This window comes from Theobroma umbraticum, unplaced genomic scaffold (genome assembly GCF_002168275.2).
Source record: "Theobroma umbraticum cultivar Fairchild unplaced genomic scaffold, ASM216827v3 scaffold_95.0, whole genome shotgun sequence".
NCBI classification, from domain to species: Eukaryota; Viridiplantae; Streptophyta; class Magnoliopsida; order Malvales; family Malvaceae; genus Theobroma; species Theobroma umbraticum.
Genome location: NW_018397257.1, coordinates 7401392 through 7427543, shown reverse-complemented (window position 1 = coordinate 7427543; position 26152 = coordinate 7401392). Strand labels below are relative to the sequence as shown.

The 26152-nt window shown below is 35.4% G+C and overlaps 4 protein-coding genes and 1 pseudogene across 6 annotated transcripts in view; 4 read left to right on the top strand and 1 right to left on the bottom strand.

Annotated features, from left to right (window-relative positions):
- The window catches only part of LOC110412587 (coiled-coil protein), a 6845-nt gene extending 1580 nt beyond the window's left edge, over window positions 1-5265 (top strand). The window contains exons 5-7 of the mRNA XM_021423157.2: window positions 296-457; window positions 4149-4238; window positions 4818-5265. Coding sequence (XP_021278832.1) covers window positions 296-457; window positions 4149-4238; window positions 4818-5008 — 443 coding nt within the window. The 3' untranslated portion in view covers window positions 5009-5265. The remainder of the gene's footprint in view (window positions 1-295; window positions 458-4148; window positions 4239-4817) is intronic.
- A 307-nt stretch (window positions 5266-5572) lies between these two features.
- On the top strand, window positions 5573-8986 carry LOC110412390 (F-box protein At3g07870-like). Its single transcript, XM_021422921.1, has 6 exons — window positions 5573-5617; window positions 5771-6403; window positions 6488-6648; window positions 8661-8724; window positions 8806-8832; window positions 8927-8986. The coding sequence occupies exons 1-6, from the start codon at window positions 5573-5575 to the stop codon at window positions 8984-8986; spliced, it is 990 nt and encodes a 329-aa protein (XP_021278596.1).
- On the top strand, window positions 8282-16945 carry LOC110412388 (leucine--tRNA ligase, cytoplasmic pseudogene; annotated as a pseudogene).
- Window positions 10367-13700, bottom strand: LOC110412968 (RNA cyclase family protein). Its single transcript, XM_021423641.1, has 6 exons — window positions 13410-13700; window positions 13174-13323; window positions 12492-12670; window positions 12251-12426; window positions 11962-12175; window positions 10367-10870 (listed from the first exon to the last, which is right to left on the bottom strand). Exons 1-6 carry the CDS (start codon window positions 13612-13614, stop codon window positions 10661-10663), a joined length of 1134 nt encoding a protein of 377 aa, XP_021279316.1. The 5' UTR covers window positions 13615-13700; the 3' UTR covers window positions 10367-10660.
- A 3204-nt stretch (window positions 16946-20149) lies between the features above and the next one.
- LOC110412684 (E3 ubiquitin-protein ligase PUB24-like) lies at window positions 20150-22057 on the top strand. Of its 3 annotated transcripts, none has more exons than XM_021423284.1 (2): window positions 20150-21495; window positions 21659-22057. In XM_021423284.1, exons 1-2 carry the CDS (start codon window positions 20291-20293, stop codon window positions 21666-21668), a joined length of 1215 nt encoding a protein of 404 aa, XP_021278959.1. In that variant the 5' UTR covers window positions 20150-20290; the 3' UTR covers window positions 21669-22057. The 3 variants fall into 3 exon arrangements, with proteins under 3 accessions (XP_021278959.1, XP_021278958.1, XP_089639074.1); XM_021423283.1 differs by having other exon boundaries at window positions 20150-21504; window positions 21688-22057; XM_089782948.1 differs by having other exon boundaries at window positions 20150-21751.
- Window positions 22058-26152: the final 4095 nt, after the last annotated feature.

Genomic DNA, 26152 nt, shown 5'->3' with positions numbered 1-26152 from the left:
AAAAAAACTTGTGAAATATATCCATTTAACAAGTTAAGTTTGAAATGTGCTATACAAGGTACTTTAAAACTTTGTGTTATCTAATTTTTGTTGCGACAAGATAAATTCAAGTCAGAACAAGGAACCAGAAATAACTTGTCATGGACTTGAGTATGTTACTGTTAAACCTCTAAACCTTGATTGATCAAACTGGAAGGTCAATTTCAGTTTAATAGTCCATGCTTGCAGTATCATTTCTGCAATATTTTTCTAGATCTTGCTAATGGTTTGGGAATGCAAATTCATTTGAATGCAGCTAAATATGGTACACGTCATGTTCTTGTTCTGGCTGACTTTTCACCAAGCACTAGGGCAACATACCTAGAGAAGCTTTTTGAGGACTTCAGAGACCGTGGAGTTGTTATTCGCTGGGTCAATGATACAACAGCCCTTGCAGTATTTCGCACACCGTCTATTGGTAAAAATTTCTAGCTTCGTTTATTGATGCTTTTGTGAAATTGTCTAGTAATGTTGTGTGAAATAGATCTCTAAAGTTAGTTTGAGTTAGGAGACTATCATTTTTTGATGTTTCCACTAGTTCAGAAAAGTGGAATCAGTATCATCATGGTTGTAGCTATTTGATGTGCATCATTCAAACTTGGGCTGGATACAAGCCTTCTCCTTCTTGATTAACTAGGTATCCTGGAACATAATTTATTTGTTAGTTGTTAAATAAGGAAAATGACCGGCAGAGGGAAGGGTGATTTTTGATAGATTTGTTTTTGTTGGAATTGCTGACAAAAGTTGTACGTTTCAAGTTACTAGCTTGAAGTATCACAAAGGGTGCCTCTATCCCACATCGGACAGGAACAGGAGGTCCTTGGCTCCTTATAAGCGGGTGTGCTGCACACCCCTATAAGCGTGTTTATGGGGGAGAGGGTAATGACCCCGTGACAAGTGGTATCAGAGTGGACTGGACCTCATCTGACTCACGTCAAGCCCCCCAACGGACCGGGGTAGGTAGGGTGGCCGACGGCAACAAGGGCGTTGCCGGAATTGGGTGGGAGAGAATGTCACAAAGGGTGCCTCTATCCCACATCGGATAGAAACGGGAGGTCTTGGGCTCCTTATAAGTGGGTGTGCTGCACACCCCTATAAACGCGTTTATGGGGGAGAGGGTAATGATCCCCTGACAAAAGTGCTTAGTGACCTAGGTTTTAATTTTCTCGGGTGGTGATTGCTTTTTGAATACCTACTCCATGGGTACTTTGTTGCTGGGTAAAGTGCTTCAGTACTGTAATGAAGAATTTATCCTCTTTTAGAGGATATTTAAAAGTGTTTGTGATGTCATCTGTATCAGGGCTTAACATCTTGTCCAGGATGCTTTCTTAAATTACCTTCAGAAGGATGTTGAATTTGTTGCTGAGGAAGTGGCTAGCTTTTAGCATGGTGAAATCAATGAAAGTTGATGTTGATGATGTATCTAAGATATGAATTGGGCGTGCCATAATTCACTGATAGTCGGCTTTCATTAATGATCTAATGATCTAATAATATTGTAAAGGTTAAGAGCCAATGAGAAGGGCCTTAGACTGATAACAGCTTGAGCTGCTTACCAAAATGTTGGAGGTTGTGGTTGTATCCGTATGATTTATGTCAGCACCTCATTTCATTTAGGAACTTAAAGTGGGTAATAAATGTACTCTTGGTATATAAATCTTGTAGAGTTGAATAAAAGGAACTTATTATTACAATTATAGATCAATCAATTTGAAGATCTGGTTGGGCTTTGGCAGTAATTAGACTTTTGCATGGGGTTCTTTGGTCAATTCTAATGGACATGGAGTGATGCCTTTATCTTTATATATTATAATCAGAGAATTTTTTTTGGGTCACATATGGGAGGTATAGTGAGGAAGATTGGATTTGAGCCTTGGACCTTAGTCCTCCTGAAGAGGGTAACAGCCACTAGGTCTAGCCTGAGTTGTTGTAATCAGAGATTTGTCAGTGCCTGATGCTGCACACTTTTCAAAGTGAAGTGGTATAGAAGCAGTTCTAATGGTGTTTCTTTTGCTAGAGCTGTGTACTCATAGTTGTTTGAATTCAACATTTAAGGTTCATCTTTCTTGAATAGCTGTCTATATCTTTCAAATTTAGTTGTGTGTCAATTACATTTTCGAGCACTTGACATTATTTAGATGAAGCCTAAGCTCTTCAGCCAATTTATTAAGTGCTTACTTGATTAACAAGGGATCCTGGAACATAATGCATTTGTTAGTTAAACAAGATAAATGATTGGTCGTGGGTGATTTTTGGTAGATACTTTTTTGTTGGAATTGCAGACAGAAGTTGTGCGTTTCAAGTTATCAGCTTGAAGTGCCTAGTGACCTAGGTTTTTCGTTTCTCAGGTGGTGATTGCTGTTAGCATAGCTACTCAATGGGTGCTTTGGTGCTGGGTGAAGTGCTTCAGTACTGCAATGAAGAATATGTCCTATTTTGGAGGAATTAAAAGAGCGTTTTGATGTCATCTGTCTCCGGGCTTAACATCTTATCCAGGATTTTTTTTAAAAAAAAATTACCTTCAAAAGGATGTTTAATTTGTTGCTGAGGAAGTGACTAGCTTTCACCTTGGTGATGTCGATGAAAGTTGATGTTGATGATGTATCGGAGATATGAATAAGGTGTGCCTTATAATTCACTGATAGTAGGTTTTATTTAACAATCTAATAATATTGTAAATGTTAGGAGCCAATGGGAAGGGTCTTGGACTGATAAAAGCTCGAGAAATTTGCCAAAATGTAGGAGGTTGTGATTGTATCCAGACTATCTATCCCAGCGCCACATTTCATTTAGGAACTGAAAGTAGATAATAGATCTACTCTTCGTCTATGAATCTAATAGAATCAAATAAAAGAAACTTATTATTACAATTATAGATTAATCAATTTGAAGATCTGGCTGGGCTTTGGTAGTAATTACACTTTAGCATATGGTTCTTTGGTCGTTTCCAATGGACATGGAGTGAAGCCTTAATCTTTATATAGTGTAATCAGAGATTTTTTTTATTTTTGGGTTACATGTGGGAGGTATTAGGGGGGAGTTGGGATTTGAACTTTGGACCTCAATCCTCCTAAAGAGGGTAACAACTGCTAGGCCTAGCTTGAGTTGTTGTCTTAAGAGATTTCTTAGTGCCTGATGGTGCACACTTTTCAAAGTGAGGTGGTATAGAAGTGGTGCTAATGGTGTTTATTTTGCTAGAGCTGTGTACTAATAGTTGTTTGAATTCAACATTTTGAGTAAGGTTCATCTTTCTTGGATAGCTGTCTATATCTTTCAGATTTAATTGTGTCAATCACCTTTTGAGCTCTTGACATTATTTAGATGAAACAAAAGCTCTTCAGCCAATTTTTTATGTGCTTCCATCTCAAGAGCCATATGGAGATTAGAGATCTAACTTTTTGTGAGCCAAATATATCATGATGGGATAGTCTTTTGGTTTTCCTTTTTTGAGGATTGGTTGGCATTGCTGTGTCCGTAAAATTTAGAGAAAAAGTTACCAGAGGTAACACTGCAATCAGTCTTGTGATGCCATTAGCTTCTTCCAAAACTTGCTTCTAATGTGATGGCTACAGTTAGCTTTCTGTCTAAGTGGCTGATTATTTTACATGGGAAAGGCTTTCTGAGACATTTTTGCTTCTTTGCTCTGTTATTGTGAAGGCTCTATTGTTCCTTTCTCTTCATTAGCCTAGTTTGCTTTTAGTTGTCCTTCCTGGTTTAGCAGTTTCTTTGGTGCTTTATTGTTATTTGGTTTTTGTTTTTTATTTTCTTACTGCTTGTTGTCAACTTCCCTGATTTAAGTTTTAGGCATACGTGTTCTGCTCTCTTTTGATAGATGAAATTCAATTATATTAAAAGAAGGACATTGTTGTTTTGTTCGGAAAGTGTCCAAATGGTCTGAATAGAGAAATGGTAGGACTTGTAATGAAAATCAACTTCAATGGCATTTATTTGTTGTTTGTATTTGGACCAATACTTTTTTTGGGTAATCTAGCATTGTCCTTAAAAAAGTTGTAAAACATGTTAATTAGTGTTGTAGCATCTTCAATCGGCTTGTTAAACTCTGCAACCAGTAATTTTTATTTTGCTAACAATCTATTTTTTGAAGGTAGCCCTTGAAGCCTGCAACCATGTTAATTGTCCATTTACTGTACGTATACTTGATGAGGATGATGTGCTTTTGGGCTCGATTTCGGCAAGAGGTAATTTAAATAGACTTATTTCGTTTGGAATTTCATCACAGTTGCATTCCAATTTGTGAAAGCTCCATGCTTATTTCTATATTCAGTGGGGCCACATGGTTCATTATATTTTTGTTTTTTTTTTAATTTCTTTAGTTTATGCGTGTTTCTTAGGTTTTCTTTATACATTCGTAGTTCATTTTGTTTTGCTGAATTTCTTTTGGATTTAGACCCTGAGCTAACCTTATTTTATCTGCCATTGGCTTGTGAAGATGCTCTGTTGTTTAAGACCAAGTCCCCCTCATCCTATCTAAAAATCTTTTCTGCTTGCATAAAGTGTTTCACCTGATTTAACTTCTAGATTGAGTTAAAGCTTTTTATGCGAAGTAGACAGTAAAATTTCTATATTATATTCCTGCTCAAAATATTGCAATTTGTAGCTCTTCAAGCAACAAATGTCATAAAAGAATAAAGAATGTTATAGCATGTTTGCGCCGATCTTTCATGATTTAGAGTTCAAGGGTTTAGCTAATGAAGGAAAGGAATATGCGGTTAGATGAAAATTTTGATGGTGCTGAAATGTGTGCTATTCATTTTCAGATTTAGAGCCTCCTCGCCAAAGACCACAGACATCAGCGAGAACTGCCCAGAGGCTGATAGCTCAAGGAATGGGATTGAAATTGTTATCCTCAACCTTTGGGTCTAGAGAATTAAGAAACCAGGAAGAAGCTAGGAGGAATCGGATAGTTACAAGACAAAAATTGAAAGATGATGCCTGGGGCGATGATTGAAGCAAACAAAGGGATTTATTTTCTTGCCTTGTTAACCATACTTTGTTAACCAAACAAAGGAAAAGAAAGGAAGGGAAAGAAGAGTTTGAATACAAACTTGTTTCTCAATTATAAACAGGTTCTGTAACACAGATAGATAGCTAACTACTCAGGTCTCCCTCAGTTCAAATTTTCTTTGATGAGTAAAGTTTGTTGTATGATTGCCTTTTATGATTGCTCATATATTTACTTTGAAAAATATTAAATCAATTGTTTGATATGATTGGAAGATAGTAACTGTTCAGAGAAGGAGTGTAACTCATCCATTGTTTGGCCGATTAGTTTGTTTCCCAGTTAGTAATTTTCGTGTCTTATTGTTTATATTTTTACTCTTTGTAGCTTGCTCTCAATTAGTTTAATAGGAAACGGTGAAGCTAAAAATTTGGCACAACTTTTTGTAGTGTCTGCTGTGCTGAGTCATTTGTGATCACTTTCAAACCAATGTGATGAAATTGTAAAATATTAGGATTTTACTCATCAAGGTCGTCCTCTATCTAACATTCGGAATTTCGAAGCCGGAACCATATGTTTCTAAGCGGGGAGCTATGGGCAGTTTTATTTCTGCTCCATGTAAAACTTACCTTGTTTTGATCTCTGAAAGTTCCACTTGAGTTGTGGCACTAACTTAATCAAGTAAACTTATAGTAAATATGATAGAGTCTCCACCCCGAGACATAGCCCTAGATATACTTTCTGGACTACCAGTCACTTACTCTTGTACAGATCAAGCCCGTTTGCAAAGCTTGGTTTGCTTTATCCCACGACCAACACCTCCCTGGCAACTATGATGCTCGTGCAGACAAGAGGAACCTAGGCTTCATCCTTCACTGTGATTGTCTAAAGCAGAACAAGTTGTATTTCCTCGACTGTGTCGATGGACCTGATCAGCATAGCAATAAGGTGAGAGGAATCGACACAAAGCTGAACTCTTTTAGTCCTGAATACCAGGTGGTTGGTTCATGTAATGGCCTGATATGCGTACCTAATGCACTTTATTTCAACCCCATGATTGTATGCAACCCGTTGATCGGAAATTTCGTAGAATTGCCCAAGCCAAACGAGTCTCTTGGACGAGAGGTAGCTCCTGGATTTGGTTACCATCCCACAACAAAGGAATGCAAAGTGGTACGGTTATTATACTTTGTCAACATCGATCATGGATCCTGGTTGATCAAATCAAATTTCCAGGTTTTTACCCTTGGCACAAAGACATGGAGAAGCTTGGGAAGTCTTCCTTTGTCACTGGATCAAAATCCATCCGAAGCCTTGCTAAATGGGGCTCTCCATTGGGTAACAACGCGGCACAAGGCAGCATGTGCTCCTGGTCCTGGTCTGAAAATAATCTCATTTGACATCGTAAAGGAGACATTTAGAGAGATCCCACTTCTTGCTGGTGGTAGTCTAGATGATTGAAACTATCACCTGGTGGTTCTAACGCAGCGCCTTTTTGGTGCTATGTGCCGTTCTGATGGAAGTGTTGAGATATGGGTCATGGGAGAATATAATGTGAAGGAGTCATGGGTCAAAGATTATGTGATCGGAGCATATCTGCCAATCACTCTGAATCAAACTGTCCGTCCACCGTATTCGAGGCCACGGAAGTAGTCAATGCAAAGCAAAGGAGCTGTTCAAGTTGCTTTAGCTTTGAAAAATGGAGAGATTTTGCTGCAGTACATGAATGGAGCTCTCGTTCTGTAGAATTCTAAAAATGAGGAGTTCAAGGATCTGGTCACCCCTAGGTTGCCAAAATGGTTTTGCACAATCATCCATGTTGGAAGTCTATTATCTTTTGAGGAAATTCAAAGAAATGAACAGCAAGTGTGCATTTGTTGGTCAGGAACCTTGCCATTCAATAAATTACTTTCTTGAAATTCCTTTGAGTAGTAAGTAATAGGCACGCCAAAAACCACGCACATCATCACACTACAACATATAGAAATAGGCACACCAAAAACCGTGATCAGAAATGATAAAATGCCATTGTTTTTATTTTTGAACCAAGGTCTGACATAATGTATGCTGCCGGCCTTTTTGTCAAAAAGAGTACCTATGATTACCATCAGCTTTATCTGATGTACCTCTTTTATGTGAGAAAGATGGAGATGGGGAGTGTGCATGGTTACCATCTAGAGAGAAGTGTCAATGGTTTGGGGAAACATCGTAAATGTTCCAAAACTTGATGGAGCAAATAGGCTTGTAGGGTTGGCAGGGTGTGGGTACCTAAGCAATGGTAAAAGTGTCGTTTTCGGGTTAGATAAATGGGTCATCGACGAACCTTTGAATGCGTGCTTCCCAAGGCTGTTTTCAGCATATTGTGTTGAAGGAGTGTAACGTTTCTGAGTGTGTATTGTGGTGAAGGATTGTAGTGTTGCTTAGTGTTTTAACCAGGAAAAGAGGTGGAGCTCAACTACCGATGAAAACTGTTTGTCTGGGAACAAGAGGCCCATCAGGAGCATCTCAACTCCCTTGGAGGGGTGGTGCTGGATAATGAGAAAGAGGATAAGCTACTATGGGAATGAGATCCCAAAGGTGCTTTCTCGGTGAAACAATGCATTAGAGTTCTAGACCTTCTTACTTGCTTAAAGTCGCATGAGGTATGGTTTGCACAAATTTGGAAGTTTATTATACACGAAAGTCCAAGGATTTTTATGGCTTGCAATACTTAAAGAGCATACGTTCTAAATGTTTTCTTATGTCCCACGGTGTGACTTTTGAAAACAATGATGTTTCATGTAAGCGGTGTGGGCTGGTAGAGGAAAGCTGTGTTCATATGCTGATCTGTTGCAACTTTTCATGGACCGCTTGGGATAATGTATTCAAATGGTTGGGGTTTAAAATGGGTATGTCTGAATGACCGTTGAATCTTTCATTAGATTTTTCATATATTTTACTTTTTTGTCATGTAAAAAAGAAAAGATGAAATGTGATTTGTGGTGCGACTTTTTGGTTAGTTTGACTTGCTCGTGATGAGACGGTATTTAACAAGAAAGCTTGGGATGAAGAGGAAATCTTGTTTTTAATCAAGACAAGGTCTCTTCTTTAGATTAAAAAAAATAAAAACCTCAATGAGATTGATGAGGTGAGATAAGGGAGTGAACCATAGACTCTTATAATATATATATATATATATATATATATATATAAAATATTAATACACCCTAAAACTCAGGTATTGATATTGCATGGATCCCCTCCCCAGAGGGAGAGTGAGCTGAAGTGTACGGCGAATCGAGAGCGGCAAGATGTGGTGTAGTTGTACGAGATGTTGTGGGTAAAGTGACTGTATATGTTCTATGGCCCGTTGGGGATTCATGATTCCAATTATGTGGAATGAAACGGCAATTAAAATGGAGCTACAATTTTTCTCATCATCACGTTTGAGTTATCAGGAAGAGTTTAGTCATAGGGTTTGATTCCAAAGTAACTCTTTCAGGGGTGAGCAATGTTTCTATGATGCATTGGAGCATCTTCAATCAAATTGATAACTATTGGAGGATTTTTGGAGATGTGGAGCTACGTCATACACTTAGGGAGACAAATGCCTTTGCATACACTTAAGAGACACAAATGCCATTGCGGATCTTCGTTAGCAAAATTTGATGTGGATGTGTAGGAGATGTTCGTCGCTCGGCGGTAGCTTAATGTTATTCCTTGCTGTTTCTATTTTTGATGAGCTTGTATATATCGGTGCTTGGTGGTAGCTTAGTTCATGTTATGCCTCACTATTCTGTTTTGATTAGCTCCTATGTGTCTTCTAGTTGCGTTTTGCTGGTTTTGGGAATCAGGTCTGGCGTTTTATGTGTCAATTGTGTGCTATCTGAAAGAACATTTGTATTTTAACTGCCTTTTTTTCTTCTTATGTTTGGTTTATTGCAATAGTCAGGAGATGTTTTACTATTTTTGGAGCTAGATGATAATGATCAGCATTCCTATGCATGACTGGAAGAAAACTTCGGCAAATGAGTTCCATTAGGTAGCTCTCAGCAACCATTTCTGGTGCTTCAGAAAAGCCTCCTGGCATCCAATGTCTTAACAACTCTTTTTTGATCAATCTCATGATCTTCCGGAAAAGTACAATGATACAAGAAGAAATGCTTGAGTTGGAAAGACAAATCATGGTAACCAAGCGGTAAGATGATTTTCATTAATTCAAGTTCACGGTTATTGCCTAGCTCCCAATTCAAGTTCTCTTCCATTCTGCTATTGATTTCTTAAAAGACATCAAACTGCCTAAAACCACAATAGCCTTGGGCAGGCCTTTACATCCTTCAACTAGATTCCTTGCCAATGAATCAAGATATGATGGACATCCACCAAGATTGCTTGAAAAAGCTTGCTTACCAAAAAGTTCCCAAGCCTCATCCTCTCCCAAGAACTGAATTCGGAGGATATATATAGCTTACAAATCCACATGGTGAAGGAGCTACGTCTTCTTTTCGAGTTGTAACCATGACGCTACTTCTATGCAAACCTTCCGGACGGGCGATGTTGATCTCCTGCCAGAGTTCTGTTCCACGCAAACCTTCGTTGGAACTTCTTCTTTTCTCTGTTTATAGACTCGTTTTACCATGGAACTAAACAACTCTTCGATTGCGTATTGTTGGGAGACAATGACCCAAGTACAGAAATCAAAATGTTGTTTAACACTTTGTTTGTTGAAGGCGTTGGCAGCAGGGGTAGTTTTTCGTTAGCCACCCATCCCTACCACTGAAATGACAGTTCGTCAAGGCCCTTCATCCCTTAGCCATCACAACAACCCTACAAGATCATCATCCTTAAAGAAAAGCACTGACTAGCACTATCGGTCCTTCCATTCAGGATCATAGCGGGAACCCCTTTCTTCTAGTTGTTGAACTCCAAACTGATTGGTTCTCTTTGTAATCCTTCCATCCTTTAGAAGCTTGGGCAATTGTTACCCCTCCACTGTTGTTGCTTGTTCACGTGAAAGGTGAATTCATCGATGGTGTCTTCTTCTTCATCTGCAATGCTCCGCACACGGTTTGTCACCCAATCTTTGTGCATTTCACTATTTGCCTCTGGGTCATCTACATCCACGAGAAAAGATCCCATGCTTTTTACTAGAAGCTTCTTTTATTTGATTTCATCAGGAACTTTCATTCTCTAGGACTAAAATGAGCATGCCCACGATAAGATCCACACTGCTCAAATCCATTTTTGAATGAGTTTAGTGATTTAGAGAAAATTCATTTAGGAATGCAACAAGTAGTAAAATATTGAGGAAGCAGTTTCTGTCACAAGATAATTAACCAAATTATGCACACTCTCATTATTTACGTGCAACGATGTGCTCACATTCACTTCCCCATCAGTAAACAGTTAATATTCATTTCACACTAACCAAAAATATCTCAATTGTGTTGAAGTGGTTACAAACAAATGTTAATTTGATAACTAAACTATCTTAGCTTAAAATGCTATCAGGTACATATTGTACAAAAAACTTTCTTTTACTGTCAAATAGGTCTCACCAAAGTTCAAGTTAATAGCACATATGTAGCTATAATATCATATTCCCCGCCATCAGTGTATTCATAGCCCTCTGCGAGTCAATTACATATAGAATCACCAAAATTATACCGCTAAACAATGTCATCAGGATGTCTTTCTGGACAGGTTCTTCATCCCAGAACCCCAACATTTAAGGATTACCGTCCCTGTAGACGGATCTGGCTTAATCACAAATTGAACGTCAAGAAGATCTTTGATGTGTTGCAGTGTTTCTATTCCATAGGGTGAGAGCTTTCCCACACGAACCTTTGAAACATCTTTTGGACATAATGCACAAAGAAGAAATAACAAACCCTACAGACCAAACAATGAGCTACAGCTGTTAAATAGCAGAACGCAAGCAGGGAAAGAAAATGAGGCATAATTAACAGTCAACAGGATGCAGATTACCTGTTATCAAGCTATTTACTAATGTGTCCCAATACAATGCATTACAAGAAAGTAGCTCAAGAACTTTCATCCTTAGTCAGAAGATAAGAGAATTATTCCCATATTATAAACAAAGTTTTGATAAGTTGAAGTGTACGCTTCAGATGGACTTTTGATAAGTTGCCTCATTGTACAGCTTAGATGTCAAACCCCATGTAAAAAAGATTATTCTTTTTGTATAACAAGTCTAACACCTTCAAATATTTTAAAAATATGGAACGACTAACAATTGACATTATTAAGGCTTAAAGATTCAAGCATGAATTTACAATTTTCATTTTCTTGGCCACTTAAAATATTTCCATTTTCTGAAAGGAGAAAACACAAAAAGAAACAAAAGAAAAAAGAACACAAGGAACAATAAAAACAGAAAGGCTAGAACTCAACCTATAGGATTCAATATGAGTACATGGCCGTGTCATTATAAAGATTCAAATAGGTGTCTGTTTCCATGTTGGCCACTTAAAAGTTTTTCCTATTCTAGTGGATAAAAAAGTAAAAGGAAAACCAAAGAAGTTATATGTAAAATAAACAACCTAAAGGGCTAGATGTTCATCAAAAACAGCAAACTAGAAGAGGGTAAAACTTTCAAATGCAAAGGCATAAAGACAAAGGTACTTCATGATATTAATGCAAATAATGATCATCTTTGTTTTTTCTGGACTAAAGAATAAACGAAGACTCCTTTTGTACCCCAAAGAAAATTAAGAGTTTCAATAGGCACATTTTCGAAACAACCAAATTCACATTTTATACCAAAATTATCCTGCATCACAGCTTATGTGTTACAATATTATAAGCAATATAAGGAGTTAATTTAAAATCTAAACCATTTAATTCAATTTCAGTAAATGATTAAATGTGGACAAAGAGTTATCAAAACAATAAAATGGAAATACAATAATGAGAATGGACAAGTGGCAGGTCAATGGAATAAAGTACTTTGAAATACAAACCTGGTGAGTTGAATCCACCACTCCTCCTTTCTCAATCTCTTCAAGAAGAATGGAAGCAATTTGCTCACCAACATTAGCTGCAGGCATCATCTCGTTATTCTCACCTTCAATATCATCTGCTTCTTCCGCCCGTGGATAAGAAATTGTAGTATCAGCAGAGATGCAGCAACCAGAGGTAGTCTCAGCAACTAGTGAAATTCCATATCCAGGTGAGCTGCACTAAGAATAAAAATTTAAAAATTTCCTAATTATGTGCAAAAAGAAATTTTCAAAAAATATGTATCCATACTTTCCAGCTTCTGTGCGTTTTCTATAATCACTGGCGATATAAACATCTGGAAGCAAACGATTAAAAATTCCGCGAGCAGCATAAATCATCTCATTTCCAAGCTGAACGCTCACTCTGGCGGTGAAAGCTTCCCCTCTAATTCTCTTAACCATTCCTTCATCAGTCCACACAGTCGCCTGTAGCAGAGAGTATAAGCATCACAAAAAAAAAGGTTGAAGTAATACTAGATGGAAAAACTCACTGTTAGCTGCTGAACAGTCGGAACCGCCAAATGAACCTCACCACCACCATGAGGTGAAACTCCACGACTCTTTATTTCCAACTTCAATCCTTCTGAAGGGACCCCAAAACGCTTTAACATAGGTAAGGTGGTGGAACGGAAAGTATCAACAGATGGGTCCTTAGAATCATTTGTAATCCCTGAAAATAACAAAATATGGTATGGCAATCTCTTAACATTTGTATTACAACAAGAAAATCATATGCATTGTGACATAACTGATGAAAAGCAATGCCAAGTTTGAAGAAGTTAATTCAATACAAATTCACATGTATTACATCATTGAATCAGATAAGGGTTCTTTATTTTCTGAGAAGAGGATCTAGAGAAGTCTCTAGTCATTAAAAGTAGTCAACTTCTATTCTGTCAATTTGACCTATGACAGTCATTTCACACTTCAACATCAAAAAATTATAGCGACACGCATAGATATATAAAAATCCTCCAATGCAACAGTTTTCACATATTGCCATTAACTCAACTTCCTAATTGTAAATCACTATAAATTGAACAAATGCAGCTAAAAATGTGACTCTGTAGCAAGGCGTGTATAATACAAAATTATGTCTTATCTGAAAAACAAAGACAACCACCAAGGAAAGAAAAAGCAAAATTTATAAATTCCAACCAGAAAACGAGTTACCTTTGAGGATAATAAAAAGGGGTTTCCTAGCAAACAACCCAAGCAAGATCAAAGGCTCCAAAAAATACCCAATTGCTCTACTAACACCGCAATCATGCACCAGATTACTCCCTCCCACTATAATCCCAGGCTTGTACTTCAATTTGGTACCTGTCAGAGAGCATCAATAACCTTAAAACAACCCTTTTTCATATTCGTTTTCAAAGCTAAGAACCCAGAAAAAATAAAGGTGTTACCAGTTTCGTTGATTTCAATGAGACAGTCATCCGTGACCTTTTCAAAAAGACGGATGAGGGAAATCTCGTGTGGTCGGAGACCCGGTAAGGTGTCGTCGGCGTGGATGTCTTCTATGAGAATTGGAGTTGACTTTAGTGTTGCTAAGAGCAGCCTTTGCCTCATATTTTGGCTTCCTTTCAGTCTCTTGTACGTTATTTTTCCCATCTTTCCCTCTTCTTTGCTCTGTTGAGAGAAAGAGGGGGAGAGGGTTTTAGCTTTTTTTTTTTGGCTGAACGAAAAGAGTTGAAGGGTTTTTGGTTTTTGGGATTTAAACCTAAAACCGTGTTCGGGTCAAAAAAATGGGTTAAGTTCTGGGCTACAATATGGGCCAAGAAAGTTGACAAGCGCAGCTTTGGACTTGTACTTAACAAAGGGATAACCACGTCAACCCGGTTTAGCAGCCAAGATAATTACGTTTTTGTATTATTTTATTTTATAATGTCATTTTCTTGGGCGCTAAATGGGGTTAATGTGAAACAATTTCTTTTAAAACTATAATGGAAGTAGGATAAAATAAAAGGAATATTTATTTTGACCTTGTCAACATGCAAAGTCTCTTTTCCTCCAGCTTCTCGTAAGTTGTCACTTATTATCACTCTCTTCCTATGTTTCCCTGTCTGTCCTTTTAGAAGCCTTTTAATGGTTGCTGCTGTTTATTCATTTTCTTCTTCAGACAGGTATCTAACTGAATCTCATCACCTTTAATTGACCTTTTTTTTTACTGTTTTACTTTCATATATGTTGTTTGCAGGGCCTCTTCTTTTTCCTTATGGTATGAGTTGCTTGATGTTTACCCAATAATGGTAAAAAGCAGTAGTATGATTTTCAAAGTTAATAGATGATCGGTTAGAAAAATAATGACATACCCTTCAAACATCAAAGCATTTAATTAATCCTATTCAGCATATGATATTATTAACATGTTATTATTTGATATCATCAAAGTGCTTATTATTGGTATAAACATACGCCGCAGTCCTACTATATGACAGATACAAATAATTTCCGTATTGTATATTTTGTATCTAATCACCCACTCTACCCTCTACTATGTTTATGTTGTGTTTCACTTTTAGTTTTCCCGGGATTGAGCTTAGACTTCTTGATGTTGCTGGACAGGCGAAACGATCGATAGAAACAAAACCAAGCCATAGTCAAACCTTATCTTCTAGTTGTTATCCTCAGTTTTCTTGGTGACTTGAAAACAGATTGCAGCGCCATAATTTGTATAACATTTTTTCTTTTGTCAATTCATGTAATCAAAGTCAAACAATCTGCCTGCAGTTTCCATTGACTTGGTACATAGCAGATGGCAGCAAACACAGAGAGGTTGAAGAGCCTTGCAAGGAGAGATGGGTTGTCGGAAATGGAGGCTCAAGTTCAAAAGTGGTGGGAAGGAGCAGACATTTTCAGGGATGATGCTCGAGAAACACCCCCAGAATCAGGTGAAAATTTCTTTGGCAATTTCCCATTCCCTTACACGAATGATCATCTACACCTGGGTCATGGATTCTCGATTTCCAAGTTAGAATTTGCTTCAGCCTATCATAGACTAAGAGATGCAAATGTACTTCTACCATTTGCTTTTCATTGCTCTGTTATGCCCATTAAAGCCTCAGCTGACAAACTTGCTCGAGAAATCGAAAGATATGGCAATCCTCCAAAATTTCCTAGTACCATAAATGAGCAAATTCAGGGTCTGAAACCTGAAACAGAGGAAAAAGAAAAAGAAAGCCAAACAATACTAAATAAATTCAAGATCAAGGGTAAAAGGTCCAAGGTAGCTTCAAAGGCAGGTAACGAAATCTTCGGCCTCTCCGACGCCGAGATTTCCAAGTTCCTAGATCCATCTCATTGGCTCAAGTATTTTCCCCCCTTGGCAATAAAACATTTGAAGGCTTTTGGCTTAGGTTGTGACTGGAGCTGTTCGTTTATCACCACAGAAATGAACCCATATTACGATTCATTTGTCAAGTGGTAAATGAGAAAGTTGTAACAAATGGGGAAAATTTTAAGGGATTTTCGATATGCCATCTACTCTCCCGTGGATGGACAACCATGTGCAGATCTTGACCGGGCTTCAGGTGAAGGGGTCTGCCCTTTGGATTATACCTTGACAAAAATGGAGGTGATCCCTCCGTTTCCCGCAAAGTTGAAACACCTGGAAGGCAGAAAAATGTTCCTTGCAGCTGCAACATTAAGACCTGAGACAATGTTTGGGCAAACAAATGCATGGGTGTTGCCTGATGGGGTCTATGGGGCATTTGAAATCAATGAGACTGATGTGCTCATTTTGTCAGAAAGAGCAGCTCATAGTCTTTCTTATCAGAAATTTTCACGCATCCCTCAGAAAACTTCTTGTTTGGCCAAGCTAACTGGTCATGATCTCATTGGTTTGCTGCTGAAGTCTCCTTTATCATTCAATAAAGTTCTATATGTTCTCCCCATGCTAACATATAATTATGCAATTAAGTATGTTTTAAATAACAATATATATATTCCTTGACCAATCCAATTGACTCAAAGACATATATCAACAAATTTTATGTTTGAAACAGCTAATGCAGCAATCCTGAGACTCACAAAAGAATTGTCATGGATGCAAGAGGTTCTTGCTTCTAAGTCATCTTTCAAAAAAGGTTCCCTTTCAACCTATACCGATCGTGTGTTTGTCTGAGATAAATTTGGCAGTAAAACTAACTGAGAAAAATTATAATAACTTGTTGTTTCAAGAAGCTCTCAAGACTGAATTTTATGATCTGCAAGCAGCTAGGGATGAGTACAGTTTTTCTTGTGGCTCATCAGAATGTATGAATTTCGATTTCCTATTGCAGTTCATGGATGTTCAAACTCGTCTAGTAACTCCAATATGCCCACATTACGCTGAGTATGTCTGGGGGGTGATTCTAATGAAGGACGGATATGTTGTAAAAGCGGGATGGCCTAATCTTACTCTCAAAGTTGCCAATAAATATTTGCAGGACACTATCGCCTCAATGAGGAAGCTTCTCCTGAAGCAAATTTCAGGACCAAAAAAGTCTAAAGAAATATCCCCCAAGTATAGAACACAAAAGGAGTGTTGGCCTGATTTATGTAAATGCCCAATATGATGGATGGAAAGCAGAATGCTTAAAATACTTAGAACCAAGTCCAACCATGAGACTTCCAGTTTTTCACCTGATGAAGAAATTTTGGACGCATTACAAGAGAGTCCTGTAGAAGGAGTACATTGGAAGCAAACTCGTGTCTCTTTACATGCCTTTCTGGAAGTTCAAGAAGGACGAGGCAATTGCTCTTGGAGTTCATGCCTTGGATCTGCGGCTGCCATTTAGTGAGATTGAGGTTCTACAGGAAAATTTAGAGCTGATCAAGCGGCAACTTGGATCTTGAGCAAGTTGAAGTTTTGTCTATGAGTAAAGCAGACCATCTAAACTTACTCCTAAACCAGAACCTGCCAAATTCAGGAAACCCAACTGCCATCTTCTTCAGCGCATAAAATAAAGAGTTCCAAGAAACATCCACAGAAATTTATGTTTTTTGTTTGTCTTGTTACATTTGGGATTTTATGTCATTTAAGTCAATAATTGAAGTTGAATTTCTGTACCATGAGACTTTGTATCATACCAATGAGTCATGAAATGCATTAATTAAGACACCCAAACGTTTGGAAAAAATTTGATAATGAAAACGTAAGAAGCTTCTAATGTTTCATTATAGTATGTCCTCCGAAGTCGAAGTTCTGAAAAGACCTTGTCTCTTCAAAACCCTTTCTTTTGTTTTTTTTTTGCACAACATGTGAGGCAATATGAGTAATAATTATAAACAAATTTTTGAAAAAAAATTCTTATTTTATAGCTTTAAGCAACAATCATAGAGAAGAGTATTTATATACGGAAGAAACAATATAAAAGTTTTCCTACAATTCCAAATAAGAATACTAATTTATATATGTGAGAGCAAATTAGAGAAAGAGAATTTAAATTTATTTTTTGAAAATAAATAAATCAGATACTAATCAATGAATGAAATATTCAAATGTAATTAACACCTTTAATAAACAATAATATTCAATAGCACAAAATTGAGATATACTTTGACCCGCAATCTTAGTCTTGAGTATATTTTGGATGAATATTTGAATGCATTGCATTTAATTTAGAAGCATAAAGGAAAGTTAGGGTGTAATTGTAACACGATACAAGCACCGTCCTCAATTTGACTGGGTAGCGAAGTCAAGGTACACCTAATGATTTTTTAACAATTTATTGAGAGAAATTATGACTACAAAATGTTATTAAAAACTATGTTTTGAGAGTCAAAGGTAATATGTCAAATAAACTTTTACAGTATTAGATTTTAATTAATTACTAGCATTCCTAAATAACACCTATAATTATATAATGTAAAGCTTTACCTAAGAAAATGAAAATATTATTAAAATTTTTTTTATTGTTTTTATTATTTATAATTTTGTTATACACATATATGATTGCTTATGATTGCTTGTATGAAATGGTTAATGTATAATCTCTTATTTAACGAATAAGATTCATATTCCCTTTCCTCTAATTAAAAAAAATTATTTTCTAGATTGTTAAAAGACCTTGTTCCATTCAAAAGATTTTCCACGGAAATCGAATAAAATCAGAAATTACAACATAATTGTGTAGCTTTTGAATTAATAATTAACTGGCATGCCGCTTCTATACCATAATTTCCAAATGTGTAAACATTCATACTTTTCCTTTGTTACTAAGTATAATTAGAAAGATGTCAAGCATGGCACACACAAAAGAAAGATAATAATGGCTAAAACAGGAGATTAATCTTGTCATGCCACATCTAGAAGCCGTAATTACTGGACTAATTTCAGACTGCTAAAATAGGGTGAGGGTTTTGCAAAGGAGGCCCTTAAAGTATCTTTCAAAGTCATTATGTTAAATAAATTTATAACATTAATTAAAGTCAAATTAACATTTCATTTTCATAATCCATCATTAAATATATCATCTTTATAAAGAATCTAACAACCCTTTTTTTTTTAATGGAAAACCTTTTCTTGAAATAATACTTCATTTGAATATAGTAGTTAATTAAGATAACCAAATATTGAAACCAAACCTAGATTCATACTTCACCGCTTGCTATTGCTTAATATAAGCTAAAGCTCAAGGTTTCCAAAATTTAATTGCGGAATAATATAGGCTTTCCTATATATAAATATAATATATTAAAACATGATTGATATATTTTAAAATATTTACTGACTTAGTTGAGACGAATTGAAATATAGAAAAAAAAAAGTAAAATTCTAGAGACCCTATAAAATTTACACTGGCTTTAAACTAACATTTTGGAAAAACAAAAAGATTTTGTCCAAAATTTATGTTTGAAAAAATTAAGTCATGACCTAACTTAGAATTATATTGTCTCATATAAAATTTCGGAGCATGATCTGGCATGCAGATCCTTGGAATAATATAATCTTATATATAATGTTGAATTTGGTTCAACCTAATTAAATAAATAGGACCATATATTTTGCAGGCCATGTAGACGAAATCAAGCCTGCACTTGACAATTCCTGGAAATGGAAAAAAAGAATAAAAAGAGACTTAAATTTGTTCATCAGAAACTTTCTGATCCAAAGAATTAATATGTCATTAATAGTAGGAAGAAATTGAAAGGTTAAGGATCAAACTGATTATTTATTAAATAGTTAGGGTCATACAATGCAATTTACTCGAGAAACTGAGATGGTGGAAGAAGTCATGTCAACAATTGGGAATCCTCTTTGCAATTCTTTTGACTTCATGAAAATAATAAATCAAAATGGGTAAGCAATGAGGAAAAAAGATTCTAAATATGTTGGTTGCTTTTAAATCATGACACATAAGCATGTTTTTGAAAATAATCAACTATTGATTACATATTGTACGTGATCATTAAACTGTGAGTATTTATTCAACATATTTATAAATGATTTTTTGTAATAAATAATTAACCTTTATTAAAAAACAATATACTTAAGTGATATAGCTTGAATGAAAATAATACATGCCAACATGAAATAACAATTTCTTAGAAACTTTTTGATAAATGAGAGGGAAAGAAAGGCCAACCTAAACTTACTTAGGTGGCACTGTACATGTTTGGGCAAACAGAATAATGGGTCAACCAAACATTGGAAAGGCATACAAGCTTGAATTCCACACATGCAGTGCACTGCCTGTATGATTAGGGGTTTGGTATATCTTTTTCTCAAGCTCCCCGTTGCCAAGTTGTGCCGCCCACAATATTTGCCCAGATTTTTTTACCTTTGTTTGAATTGAATATTCCCACTGTTATTCCAAACAGAATCCACCAGTCACCAGTGATGGCACCTACGTATTTTGGGATGCCTTTTGGCCTACCTTTGCCCTTTCCTTGGTTTGAAGCACACAGCCTGAGCCTGACCACTAAATAATGCGCCAAGTGGTGGTCAATAAGCGGTTGGGAGAAGAAATTTGTTACCAATGTGATTTGTATTGTTTCTCGTGTGTTGACCATTGAAAGCCGTAGGTGAGAAACTATGACCGGTAAAAGATGAAATTAAGTAGAAGAAGAAGAATGAGAAAGAATGGACAAGGACGTATTATTCAAACACATTTAAATATACTTAGAATTCTCCTTTGCTTGCCAATTATTTGTGTGCCTGTTATAGTCTTTGAAGCCATTATGTATTAGCCGCTTTCGCTTACCGTTTTTGCCTTAACAAAGTTGTCTATATTGTCTCTCTACTTCTTTAGCAAACTCAGCAATTTTCAACATCCATCATCTTAGAAGAGTTGATCAGCTCTCCATGGATGAAATTGATATACCTCAATATTTTCTCTGTCCCATATCGCTACAAATCATGAAAGACCCTGTTACAGCTGTTACGGGAATCACATACGACAGGGAAAGCATAGAGCAATGGTTGAAGACAGCCACGGACACGACCTGCCCCGTAACGAAGCAGCCTTTGCCATCAGATTCTGATTTAACGCCAAATCACACGCTGCGGCGGCTAATTCAGGCATGGTGCACAGAAAATGCGAGTAATGGTATTGATAGAATCCCTACACCAAAATCTCCTCTCAGCAAGAGTCGTGTTATCAAACTCATGCGTGAATTTGAGCATCCTAGTTTCTATGCAAATGCTTTGAAGAAAATGGAAGTCTTAGGGAAAGAGAATGAAAGGAACAGGAAATGCATGGAGGAAGCAGGGGTTGCAAAGGCTGTGATTTTGTTGTTGATAAGATGTTACAAGGAAAGGAGAATTACTGGTCTTGAAGAAGCTTTGAAACTTGTTTATCTTATTTGGACTCCCTCTAGTGAAGTCAAAGCTCTCGTGAATGAAAACCACGATTTGATTGACTGTTTAACATGGATTCTCGGGTGTGAGATGGAGAATCCTGTTGTTGTCAAGACTCATGCAATGCTAGTCTTGAGAAAGGTGATTGAGGTCGCAAATACCAGGCTGGTGGAGAAATTGAAGCTCGAATTCTTCAGAGAAATTTTGAGGGTATTGAAATTGAAAATCTCTCAACAAGCTACCAAATCCGCCTTGCTAATTATGATAGAAGTATGCCTTTGGGGAAGAAACAAATCCAAAATCGTTGAAGCCAATGCAATTTTCGAGCTCATTGAATTTGAACTGGAAAAACCTGAAAAGAACATCACGGAACTGAACATCAATCTTTTGGCACATCTATGTTCATGCGCAGATGGGCGAGCTCAGTTTCTACGCCATGCCGGGAGCATAGCTATGGTGGCTAAGAGGATCCTAAGGGTTTCTCCAGCGACAGATGATCAAGCTGTTCATATACTTTCATTAATCTCAAAATATTCCGCAACCAAGCAAGTCCTTTTAGAGATGTTGAGGGTCGGGGCTGTGACAAAGCTTTGCATGGTAATTCAAGCAGATTGTGCAGCATATTTGAAAGAGAAAGCCAGAGGGGTACTTAGATTGCACTCCAATTTATGGAATAATTCTCCTTGTATTGCCGTCTATCTGTTAACCAGGTACCAAAGGTAACCTGAGTGACAAAAAGTATGAATTATTGCAGCTTTAGTTAAAGATCATAATAGATTATAGCTATCATCCTTAAGGACACAGATCAAAATCATGAGAATCAATTATAGTAATTGTCATAGTTAATGATAAGAATTTTTTTTTTTTTTGAAGTGTATGGTGATTATATATTGATCAGACAGGGTTTACACTTTACATGAGCTATGCCGGTCGAGTCTGAAGCCTTTGAAGTAGGCAGCAAGATTGGATGCAGCATATAGCTCATCCTTTATCAGGAATACAAGAATCCGATGATCAAACCCATTGAGCATGTGTTCACTCTTTTCCCAGAAGCACCCCCGCTCCCCTATTTTCCCAAGAGCTCAATCAGGTTGGCCGTCCCCCGCTTGATGAGACCCCTTTCCATATTTTTCCATTGTAGAGGCGCCTGTTTCTTACTACAAATCTCCCTGGAGACCCCTTCCTTAAGCGGGTGGACTTGTATTGGACACCACCTCGCATACAAACGCACTGTGAAAAACGGAACACTGACGCTGCCTATCTCAATTGGACCTTTGCTGCATTTGATAAGGAATATTTTGAAATTCTGTATAATTTATCAATTATAACAGCTAATTATCAAAATTGGTTTGTAAGATCTTTAGCTGTTCATTTAAAGAGACTTGCCTATAAATTTGCTATTCGTCTAGTTGTCGTTTTTTCTCCTGTCTTTTCCTTGCATGTAAGGAGCATTTGCTTCAATAAAACTTATTAATAATAGTCGAAAATGTAGGTTTTTTCTTTTACTTTGAACATAAAATCTTTATAAAACTAAAACCTCAATCTCTAAATTAACATTGGGTATCATCTTAGCGAATTCAATTCGTTTTTTTATTTTCTTTTTTCAATATAGAGATGATGATTTATTGGTAGCAAGTGCCGACCATATGAAAATTTGACAGTCGAAAAAAACCCACGGGGAATATATAATAGGACATCTCAGTATATCAATGCCAGAGAAGGGTCCGCAATCAACGGTTATTGGATTGGCAGCTGCAAAACACCAAATGAGAGTACCTTTATCGAGGAAAACAAATAAAACGTGCTGTATATCAACTCCAATGCATGCAAAGATAGTGAACGTGGCTGTCAAACAACACCGAATGCATCTCCTTCTCCGATGGAATCAAATGTGAAAGTGTTTTTGAAAAATATCATTTTCCAAAAGTTACAACTAATAGCATAGCTGTCGCTTCCGTACTTTGGATCATTAACCATGTAGGTGTGGAAACGTTTGCGGGATTCTGAATAGGGATAGCAGTGTCAGTGGCCAGTGGGCAGGTATTTCCCATGCCACGGTTCTCATTTTCATTTTTCTTCCTCAGAAAGTAAGCCCATTTTTAACGTTCAAGATTAATTAGTATGCCAAACAATAGAGATAGATGCATCATAAGGTTACTATGACAAGCATTGAAGCAAAATTAATGAGTGGACCAGCTATAGCTAATCACTATACATATGGTTATGGATTGAGATTTCTTCCCTTCATTTTTATCCATTACTACATCCTTCTAATCGGTTAAGACTTAATTCCTAAACCCAAGTTAACCTTTACCATATTACTTTGAGTTTGAGTGGTTGTTAATGTAATTATAACAATTGTAAAAATTATAAACTAAATCGGTCAAATTAAAAGTACATAAGATTACGATATTGTTAGATTATTATTAATTTAATTTTTTTTATCTAAATGATTGAATATCTCTTTTATATATGTATCTTATTCTCTTTTTATAAACGGATCATGTAAAATATATGATATTTTTTGTCATAACAAAAATCATGTTCATGCTCGGACACCTCTAGGAAATCTGAATGCAAGAAAAACACTCAAACAAACGATAACTTAACTAGTTATGTTTATATCCTGTTTGAAGATGATTGGCTGTTCTTTATTTGACCGTCAATCAAGTCCAATTTTGTGCTTCACATGTATATTTTAAACAGTTGTGGATGAGTTGTGTAGATAAAGAATCGGCAACCTGTCCAAAACGTTGGGTCGCAATTATCCGATTCAAGTCAAACTAAAGCATTGACCACTATCTTAATCACTTTTCTCATTACTCCATTAAATTAAAGTAATTTTATGAAACCAAAGATATTAAAGAAGTCATTTTTAGAATATAATATATATAAATATATTTTAAGTGCCAAATTAAGCATATGTTAGGAGTTAGGACAGGTTGGTAGTTATGAATAGATCAAATTTAGATTATGTCATATTCAAGTCGGGAACATTTTTTAATTAACTATGACCTTTTTTTTATATATAATCAAATAAGATTTTAGATCCATCAAATTCAAGTATAATAGATTAAGATAGTTGATTGAGTAAATTAGGAATTCATAAAGTTAGAATTTGAGTTTTCTAATTTCATAAATGATAAAAAATTAAGAGATCTTTGAGATAACGGAGCACTATTAAAAAAAGATGTACAAATTAGGCACATCAAATAGGATTTTGAAGTGATTCATTTTGGATTATTTCATTTCGGATAAAAAATTATTTAAATCATTTTTAGATTCAAATTATTTTGAATTTTGATCATTTCAAATTCAAATTATTTTCATTTGGAATATTTTAACTTTAAATCATTTAGATTGAGATCATGCTTTGAGTTTAATTCGTCGATAATTTCCAAATAAAATCAATTCAAACTCAAGTCATTTTGAGTTAATCGTTCAAGTTTGAATCATGATTCAATTCAAACATATACTAATTATTGACTTTCTTAATCAATCAGTCTTATGGATTATAGTTATAAGTAAGTGTTATCTGCTGCATGTGTATGTATACTGTGTTTCGTTTTAGCCATTGCGCAGCTCTTATGAAAGTCGAGATTGATCTCCTTTATTCCCTTCTTTAGTATTATCATTATTAGGATTTAGGATTTTACGTTAGTAAAAGATTATTGATTAATTGGGATTAATTTTTCATGAATTAAATTTAAATAAAAATACATTTATTATTTAATAAAATAACTGTATCATCCAGTAACCAAATATTTGATCAATGCAAATTTGGTAAGGAATCAATTTAAACAAAGTATGCGATTTGGGGTGAGGAATTTTATTTCACCATTGAAGGGCTGAAAGTAAATGGTATAGGCTCGAAATATTTGACTAATAGATACTGGGGCCTCGCCACTAGTCTAGCTTTAAGCATGCAATTGGGCTGGCTCCCCACTGAACCTTCGTTGTTTTTATCATTTACAAACCCAAACCCAAAACACCAAAATTAGTTCAATTTTACTTCCACCATCCAACACTAATAGATTGCCACATGTCTACCCCAAACTCCATTGCTCCTTACTTTGATCCAATCAGTCCATTGATATAAAAGTCAACAATATAACTTCTACAAAATAAAGAGTCAACAATAAAATATAATATAACACAGACTAGATTTGGCACAAACAAACTTGATGGTCTTATGCTATCAAAACTAATTCAAATCCCAAAAGCTCTTACTTCATGGGGATTTAATCAAAACCCAAATTCAGGAGTTGAAAAATCAATGCCTTGAGTTGTATCAATTTAAAACATCAAAAAGTGAGAGGATGGATGCATTCCACCCTGTATGGAATTGCCATCTTTTAGTCAACTGATAACTTTCCTTCCTAACAAACAGGGTAGAGTTAGCTAATTTTTATTGAGGGGTCAAAGGTTAAAAAAAATAAAAATTAAAAAATTTTAAAACTAATATATTAAACTTAATCATTAATAATCAAAAAATTTATAATAGACAATAATTTTATATAACATGTAAATAAAAAATAAAAAAAAACTTATAATAGTGCTCTAGAAAAATTTTATTCGACAATGGCAATATCCTTTTTAATATAAATAACTAAATTATTTGTAAAAAACTTATCATCCATTTTGTTTCGAAGTTTTACCTTTCTCAATATAAACGATTAAAAAATTAATATAATCAACATCTAATATTTTTATTTTATTATATTTAAGTTTATAATACTAAATATTAAACTATAATGCATAAAATAGAAATAGTTAAATACGATATACATAATTAATAATTGCTTCTTATACTTAAGATAATTTCTTTTCAACTAAATATAAAACGTAAAGCATATTAAAAACACATACTCAAAATAATTTTTCATATATAATTAATTAGGATTATTAAAAACAATATATTAGTAAAAGTTTAAACAATAACCAATAATGCAACACTAGAACTTATATTTGAGAATTACATATACAATAATTTTTTAATTTTAAAAAATTAAAATTATTAAAAATAAAATTCACATAACAGAAAATAAAAAATCATGACAAGCAAGAGATATAACCTATATAACAAAAAAAAATATAGTTGATGATTCGTAGAAATTTAAAAGAGAAAATCTATAGAAACTTAAAATATATGAGCAAATAGAATAGAATTGAAAAAAAAATAAATATAAATAATAATAATAAATAAAATAAATAAAATAAATAAAATAAAATAAAAACTTTGCCTCTCTATAATTTCACAATATAAAGACAGAAAAGAAAAGAGAGAAATATAGAAGGAGAAATTTAAAAAAATTTAAAAAATTTAAGAATTTGAGTAAAATTGAATGAGGTTTGTAAGATTATTTT

What these genes read in the sequence shown, in the direction of transcription:
- LOC110412390 (XM_021422921.1), top strand. Translation starts at nt 5,573, where the DNA reads ATGTTTCTAAGCGGGGAGCTATGGGCAGTTTTATTTCTGCTCCAT. An exon ending in CAGTTTTATTTCTGCTCCAT is followed by an intron (nt 5,618 to 5,770) that starts GTAAAACTTACC and finishes ACTCTTGTACAG; the next exon opens with ATCAAGCCCGTTTGCAAAGC. An exon ending in TTGCTGGTTTTGGGAATCAG is followed by an intron (nt 8,833 to 8,926) that starts GTCTGGCGTTTT and finishes TTATTGCAATAG; the next exon opens with TCAGGAGATGTTTTACTATT.
- LOC110412968 (XM_021423641.1), bottom strand. Translation starts at nt 13,614, where the DNA reads ATGGGAAAAATAACGTACAAGAGACTGAAAGGAAGCCAAAATATGAGG. An exon ending in CGACTGTTCAGCAGCTAACA is followed by an intron (nt 12,427 to 12,491) that starts GTGAGTTTTTCC and finishes TCTCTGCTACAG; the next exon opens with GCGACTGTGTGGACTGATGA. An exon ending in AAACGCACAGAAGCTGGAAA is followed by an intron (nt 12,176 to 12,250) that starts GTATGGATACAT and finishes TTCTTAGTGCAG; the next exon opens with CTCACCTGGATATGGAATTT.
- LOC110412684 (XM_021423283.1), top strand. Translation starts at nt 20,291, where the DNA reads ATGGATGAAATTGATATACCTCAATATTTTCTCTGTCCCATATCGCTA. An exon ending in CTGTTAACCAGGTACCAAAG is followed by an intron (nt 21,505 to 21,687) that starts GTAACCTGAGTG and finishes TTGATCAGACAG; the next exon opens with GGTTTACACTTTACATGAGC.